This window comes from Perognathus longimembris, chromosome 24, assembly GCF_023159225.1.
Source record: "Perognathus longimembris pacificus isolate PPM17 chromosome 24, ASM2315922v1, whole genome shotgun sequence".
Classification (NCBI taxonomy): Eukaryota; Metazoa; Chordata; class Mammalia; order Rodentia; family Heteromyidae; genus Perognathus; species Perognathus longimembris.
Window position 1 is genome coordinate 18,084,068 of NC_063184.1, and position 8,208 is coordinate 18,092,275.

The window sequence follows — 8,208 nt, forward strand, 5'->3', positions numbered from 1 at the left end:
GTTTCGCCTCTTCGCTCCAGAAGGGCGCTCAGAACTTCTCTACTTAGAGATCCCATACTGAGTTCCAAGTTTCTTATACCTTGTCACCCACTCCATGTGCTTCTGAAGTAGAGTGGGAAAATAGACAATCCTATTTTTTTTCTTTTTTTTAATGGCATCATTGAGTTGTTTGCGGAGGATGTCCGAGTGGGGTTCTGTGGGAACATAGAAATGCCCAAATGAATTCCTTTCTTCACTCCTTTGCCTTCTCTAAGCCTATTGCTAGAGTTTTAGGGATCACAGTTGCAGCGATTCCACTGGATTTGCCATTACTAGTCCAATGGGAGACTGACAATAAGTATGTACCACAGTCTGCCTCGGATAGGTGTTGACTGTGGTAACCAAGGGAATAGTGTCTCCAGCAGTCGTGCTTCCAGGGACCTGACCTCTTTATCCACTTTGGAATCCTTTGATCTAAATGTTCACCAAGACAAGAGAATTGCTTTCACCTTAATGACTTCAAGAGGACATTTTGGTTGGCAAGAGACATTGGCTGTTTTCAAACCTTTGGTTATCTCCCAGTATGGTAAGGAGTCTGTTGTGTTGTGTTCAGGTCCTGTCACGTTGTTCTCCACTAAAGGAATCCCCACTCACTGGGAAGTCTCTCACATCACCTGACACCGCACCTGTGCCCTTTGTCGTTTTCTCCAGCTAACCCTCTCTCTCTCTTTCTTAATAATTTTCTGTGTAGCGATCAAAGGATTTTCACCACAACATAAGATCACTAGCTTCGAGGAAGCCAAGGGCTTAGACCGAATTAACGAGAGGATGCCGCCTCGCAGAGATGCCCTTCCCTCTGATGCCAACCTTAACTCCATCAACAAGGCTCTCACCTCAGAGACTAACGGCACGGACAGCAATGGCAGTAATAGCAGCAATATCCAGTGACCACTTCCTGTTCACTTTCTTCTTTTTTCCTTTTTGTTTTTCTTTGAGCTGCAGGGCGTGAGGGGAGGGCTGTGCCTATCAGCGTTCGGATGTTCTTGCCTCTGATGGTAGCTTATTTGCTCCGGGGGCTAGGAATTGGATTCAGTTTACACTATCATTTAAAAAAAAAAAGAGGGAGAGAGATAATAAACTATATTTTGGTGAGGGTGGTGATTACACACCTCTTTTGGGTATGCCTTTTAAAATGCTTATAGGGAAAAAAATTTTTAAAAAAGAAAGCTAACGCTAGTATAGACTGCAATGTTAGAGGAATGACCGTGTTTTCCTACAGCATTGAGGATTCCTAGATAGCTGAATGAAAAGCCTTTTATTCTGTTACTGGACATGAAAACTTTGTCTAATTTCTTACTATTGTACGTTTACAGTTGCAGCACTAAAATGGATGATATCAACATTTTTAACAAAAATGATGTACAAACTAAATAAGGACTATTTATTGATAATGTTTTGCTACTCTTGTCAGACAATGGCTATAAACTGAATTAGGCAGTCTTAAAAAAAACAGAAAAAGAAAAAAAAGAGAATGTTGCAAATTTGTTAAAATGCCAAAAAAAAAAAAAAGGACAGTTTAATTTTAATTTTGTGCAGGCTCTGTTGACCTCAGGTTTCTTTAGTGTGCTTGAATGCCCTTTTCCCACATTACACTTATTATTAATTTGGCAGTGAATCTCTTTACTTTTCTTTTAAGTTTAAAAAAAAACTGGAATAATTACACCTATCTTTTTTGCTGTTTATATTTAGGGGTTTTGTTGATAAAAAAAAATCAAGTCTTGGTTGTGGCTTGCTGAATTAAATATTTATGAGTGGTGCATTTTTAAGTATAGTGAACAAGACACCATATTAAGTACAGTGATAAAGCATCTATATTCTGTAAAAAACAAAAAACAAAAAAACAAAATCTGCCTATGCATGTTTTTTAAGAAAAAAAATGGCTGTATTGGCCTGTTTGGGACTGTAATGCGCTTAGTGGTCTGACCTATACTGGAAATGTATGTATACTGGCGTTCTTTATATTCTCTAAAATGCTTAATGCCTTTGAAATTTTGTAATCAAAACAGCTTTGAAAAAAATCTAAAGGGGAAAGTATTCTTAAAAGTTTTTAACATAAGCTTGTCAGTGCACATATAGATGGTTAGCATGTTTAGCAAACCTTGTGAAATTTAAATAAGTTTGTATTTACATGTGAAACTCTAAATGCATGGTAACTGTTTAATGTCATAATGGTTTAGTTACTTCGTTCTGTTCTGTCATGTGCCACAAAATATGTACTTTTTTCACTTTTTTCCCTTTGTATATCAGTTACGGGTTACAACTGGTTCATTCTGAAAACAATGACGACGACAAAAAAAAAAAAAAAGCCCATTCATATTTTTTAACAATTGTATAAGTGCCCAAGTAATTCACTACAGCCTAAAGCCTTGCCTTTGTAATTTGACTTCTGAAATGTTGGCAATCAAAGCATGCACTTGTAACAATGACAAAGAAAAAGCATTTTATATTACTACTCAATAAAATGTGCATGAACTTAAAGAACTCTCATCCTTTCACTGAGTCTGCTGAAGGGATTTCTACGTATGACCACCATGGCGTCCTCTAGGTGCTGGCCCACCACTGCTTGGCACAGCTATTTTCCCAGGCTACTTTGTAAGGGCCTTGTGATCTGAGGCGTGGTGCCGACGTCTGCTGTAAGAATCCTAGTGGATTTGTGTCTCAGATCAGACGAGAGAAGTCTAGAGCAATTGTCATCTTCTGGCTCTCTCAAGTGGGAGAACCAGTTAAGAAACCTGAGCATTCCTTTTTATTGAACTTTAAAAAAAAAATCAATTTGTTATCAGGGTGTTTCAGTTGTATTGGATGCCCTATCTGCTAAAGCAAAAAAGAACTAGGCTACAAAGCATTTCCATCATGGAAGAGAGTTGCGCACTGTATTGATAATGAAGTTTGTATTTCTGTGCTTCACTAATATCTAATCACTCAGATTTCACATCCACCCAACTTCAGTTTATCTCTTAACATTGTTCATTTTAGTGCACTTTGTTTGTATAATAAAATATGCCTGTTATAAAGTAATAAGAATATGGCAATTAGTGATAGACTGTACCAAAACAAAGATGTTCTAGATATATTCTCTGACAAAAACTATCCCATGTTTATGCTAATAAATCTAGGCATTTTTTCCTGTGGATATTTTCCCATCCTAAAAATTAAAAAAAATGATATCCAAGGAAGATATTTAGATGCAACTTATTAGAATGATGTGAAAGAAATAGTAATTCTTATACCGAGGTGTTTATTTTATTTCTTATAATGCAGAGAAAATATCCTGAAAAAAATCACTTTTTGGATTCCTTCCTTTTACAAATTGTGCTAAGGCAACTATGGCATAGAAATAAACATTTGACATTGAAATAAGCAGTGGATGTGAGTATTGCTTGGTCTTTCTGGTTAGTGACTAGGAAAGTAATACTGTGGGTTTTGCCTGATAATTTTGTTTCATCAATATAGAAAGAGAACTGATGTTATTTCTCCAAGGAGACATTACTTCCAAATTTCAGTTATTAGAGAAAATATTGTCCTTGAATTGCTTTTGCCAAAGAATTTTTGGCTACACACACACACACACACACACACACACACACACACACACACACCCTTCTGTCCATCACCTTCTTTGCCCACTCCAGGTGATTTACTTTCCTCTCATGCTCCAACTCACGATTGAATTCCCATCTACCTTTCAAGGTTTAACACCTAAATCTGTGTGTCACTGGATCAGTAGTTTTTCTTGTCTGAAATGGCTTCTCCTTTGTTTCTGTGTATTTAGAAGAAAAGAAAGAAAAATCTTGCAAGACATAGCTGTGTAATGAGAGCCAAATACAATGTCTCTGCCTGTCAGTCACAGGATAACTTAGGGTAGCCATCAAAGCCAACGTCTCCATGGCTTCTTCACCATTGTGATGTAAGAGTCCTCACCCCCATTTTTTCCTAAAGCATTCTGCTTTTCTCCTGCTGGCAACATAGCCGTATGAGATAAGTTTTAGTATGCATTTTTTTTCTGCCCAGAAATCAGGGCCCCTATGTGAACTCAACACCACAGATGGTAGAGTATATCTGGTATTCCTCTCACATGGGACTTATCTTGCTTAGTGGACCCCTCTGGCAGGGATCACTCAGTTTGCCCTGCCTGTGTATCCAGATTGCTTCAAGATTGGGAGCCCCCAAGAGCTCCAAAACTAAAGATACATCCCTTTCCCCAGATAGATGCATGTCCATCTACTTCGTTCCTCTCTTCATTGCACAAATATGAAGCATTTGCTGTGTTCCTCTCACTGTTCTTCTAGGTGCTTATTTTTCCCATTAAAAATGTCTAGCAATCTAGACAGCATATCGGTTTTCATTATGATGTTAAATGTCAGCATTCCATCCAACAGTGACTCAGTGTCTGGCTTTATACTGAGTGTACTTCCCTTTGCTCCATGGATTTTCCTTTTGAATATATTTTAAGGTAATGTTAACCAGAAAAGCCCCTAATGAGGCCTTTCTATAATAAATTCACTTTTTAAAAAGATACTCATAGCAATAAGAAGGAAAAAGTAAGGAAGGAAATGGTGTATCTATTTCTAGATACTGCATTTCCAAGAGGCAACGTTGATTAAATAGGAAAACCCATTGGGAAATGGAAACCCAGCAGGAGAGAGTTAAGGAAAGGCCAACATAACTTAAAAGATGAACAACAGGAAAGCTGGTAGCTATGGTATTGAGTAGTTACTCCAGAAGACATTCTTTCAATCAGAAAAATGCCTACTTATTCTTAAGTAGAAGTAGAGAAGAAATAAGGCTTACCTAACCATTGGTAAATGCATTGACCTTCTTCACCAGAAGTGTTCAAAAGCCTACCAGATACAATCTCATGGCCACAAGCACCTCATGTGTGAGGCTTCATGGAAGGAATGATTTTCCGGATAGGAAAGAAGGGATTATGGTTGGAAGAGACTGAGTGTCATCATAGAGACTAACCCAAATACTACCTAAATTATCTTTCCACAGGAAGATTCTCAATGTCCATTCAGCTATTCCGTCTTTTGAGAGTATGAAATACTGATATGCTGTCTGTTCTCTAGAAATGTGTGTTCATAGCCATGAGGTTTAGCTCCTCACTAACTGCAGACTACATATTTGATCAGTAGTTTGGATTTGGAAATCTCTCATATGTAATATTTGTGTAGAATATTGTTGAGCATGAGCTAATGTGACATCTGAAAGGCTTCAGATATTATTCAGTTATGTCAGCATTCAAAAATGTTTGGATTTTGATGTTTAGATCAACATTGTCTTTTCCAATCATTTTTAATACCAAGTGCTCAGGATGTCTTGAATTCTTGTCATTGGTGTCAGAACGTGACCACCATGTTCAAAATAACCATGAAGGCTACTCACCATTTGACTCCTGCAAGTGGCATCTGAATCCCAATTTGTCTCTGAGCTCCAGCCACACTTTTTGTGGTGCATAGAAAACTTCCTCTGACCTCTGGATCTTTATTCAAACATCTATGGGGAATGACTTCTTTTTTACACAAGTCAAATTGATCCTAAATGTCAGAATAAGGCATTTTTCTCTTTCCTAAAAGCATAGCACTCTACCCTATATTTATTTTTAACACTTACTCCATAGCCTGTGAGTGTTTATTGTCTTTGGTACTGTGCTGAGAATTGTTGCTTATCTTTGAGTTTTTACTTGGAATAACTACTTGGTATAATGTTTTGCAGAGGAAAAGAAGTTAGACATGCCACTCCCAGACTCCACCTGGTAAATCGTTCTGGAGGAACAGGCTGAAACACCCAGGGCCCTTCAGGACTTACTAACTCTTCTTCATAAGAATTCCCTGGTGCATGAACTTCAGAGTGAATCCTGAATTTATATAAATATTCACCAAAATCCTTAGGATCAGACAAGTCTTGGAAATCATGTCCACTTTATTTTTAAAACGAACTCAGAATCAGTTTTATAGTCACAGTCCTGCAGATTTTCTCGCATGATCTGTTGATCATTGGTGCCACCTAGAATTATGCATGAGTTTGTATGTACAGCTACTTGGGGACTAGGAATTCAGAAAAATGTGGGTATTATTTAAATATTTATGTAAACAATATTCCCAACTAAAGTTATGGGGAGGAAGCAGTGACATCTTTAAGTATAGCAGACTTTGACTCAGGAAAAGTTTAAGAGAATTCACCTAATAGACCCCAGGTAACAATAACAAGTCTCCTGTGCATTGAAGAGAACTGGGAGACTTTCAGATTTACAAAACTGCTTTATTTCCCTCACACTCTCTCCATGACAACGCCAGCCACCGTCATTACCTGCCAGCCAGAATTATTCCAAATAGGCCTTTTGAGTTTCTATCCAAACTAGCATACTTTATGATGTAGCTCAGATTTTACCATGAGAGAAAGTCACTTGTTGAATTCAAAACCACTTTTTCCCAAGTCATGAGGTACGCTATAGAAAAGGAAAACCAAGCCTTTGTCACCTTCTGATGTCTTCATAAGAAACAACTTAGGACAGTTTCAACAAGGCTGATGAAAGACTAGTGGAGAGATTTGTATGTAGCACAGGCTGACAGGGAGAGATTGGGGGGCTGGATCTCAGATCAAGACTAAGAAGTCATGGTGACTTTATGGCTATCTGTGCCAGGCAGATACACAGAACAGCACAATACAAAGAAACTCGGGACACCATGCACTGCCTCACAAAAGGCAAGCATTGTGACAACTCAGTGTCTAAATGGCACATACTCAATGCTGAGTGACGCACTCTATGCTGGTTCTGACCTAGAGTTGGGCCTAGAATGTTCTGCTTCATCCGATGGCTGCATGACCTTGGCAAATTTCATAAGCTTTTTGTTCTAAACTTCATTTTGTCCTTGGCCAAAGGCATCAAATGAAGGCTAGAAGAGTCATTAATTTTTAAGTTGATTAAAAGAGATCATATAAATGAAGCATTTGGCGTAGTGCCTGGCAATGAATAAACACAATAAACTTTAGTTATTGTGGAATCAGCAATACGTCGAGTTACATAAATGCTTAAACAGACCATAACTGAAATGTGTGTGAGTTGTTGGAAGCAGAGAGTCTATGTCTAGTCAGAACACCCAACTATAAGAAAAAAAAATGGCATTTGAGCTAGCTAGGCACTGGTGTCTCACATCTGTAATCCTAGCTACTTAGGAGTCTGAGATCTAAGGATCACAATTCAAAGCCAGACTGAGTAGAAAAGTTTATGAAACTCTTATCATCAAATAACCAGCAGAAAACTGGCAGTCGAGGGGTGGCTCAAATAGCAAAGGGACAGCCTTGTGTGGAAAAAGCTAAGGAACAGTGCGCAGGTTTGAGTTTAAGGTCCTTGGGTGTAAGGCACAATTGAAAAGGAAATGGCAGACCCTGTTAGGCAGAAAGATTGGTGTGGAGATGGAAGTTGAGTAAGCTGGGGAGGAGAGAGCTGTGGAAGAGAGTCCGGCATGGAAGGAACAGGGCAAAGGAGAAGTCGTGCCAACCATTTTAATTAAAGCAGGGGAGGGATAGGATTGAGAGCGGAAGAATGAGAAGCTAGGGGGAAGCCAAATCAGTTATTTGTATCAGAAACTCAACTACGAGTAATCAACTCCCTAACCATTGTTTGTGCTCCAACACAAAGACATCCGTAGTTGTTTGACAAGGACATCTGAGACTATAGAATCCTTGAATTAATTTGGTGATTCAACAGGATCATCAAGGACCTGGGGTCTTTCCATCACTCGGTCCTCATAGTGGCAAAGAACTGTCACAGGCCCGACATCCCATCCTCATACAACACTGTTGGGCTACTGGAAAATAACAGCAAAACAACCCATAAATGAACAAAACAGAATTTATTACTGACTGCAAGTAATGTAACTACTGCCTTGCCAAAGTCACAGTAAATCTAGATAGGTAGAAGGCAAAAGCAAAATATTTATGATGTTTTGTTTGGGTAAGGTAGGTCTTTCAACATGAAAGTCTAGTAAAAGTAGAGGAAGTTTATGACTTTATAGTTCAAACTTGGTAGAAACACCAAAGAGACAGTTACAACAGAATTTTAAAGTGATAACAGAAAAATAGCATCTCTCTATATTTTAAGGTATTTATGACAACTAAGCTTAAAAAAATTATTAAAATGTAAAAGAAATCCAAGAAGATCCCAAA

At 38.3% G+C, this 8,208-nt stretch overlaps 1 protein-coding gene across 2 annotated transcripts in view; it reads left to right on the forward strand.

The window, feature by feature from the left end:
- The window catches only part of Ppp3ca (protein phosphatase 3 catalytic subunit alpha), a 239,195-nt gene extending 235,790 nt beyond the window's left edge, over positions 1-3,405 (forward strand). For both annotated transcript variants that reach the window (XM_048333461.1, XM_048333462.1), the window contains one exon: positions 731-3,405. In XM_048333461.1, the coding sequence (XP_048189418.1) occupies positions 731-927 (197 nt within the window). In that variant the 3' untranslated portion in view covers positions 928-3,405. The remainder of the gene's footprint in view (positions 1-730) is intronic.
- The last annotated feature ends 4,803 nt before the right edge of the window (positions 3,406-8,208 follow it).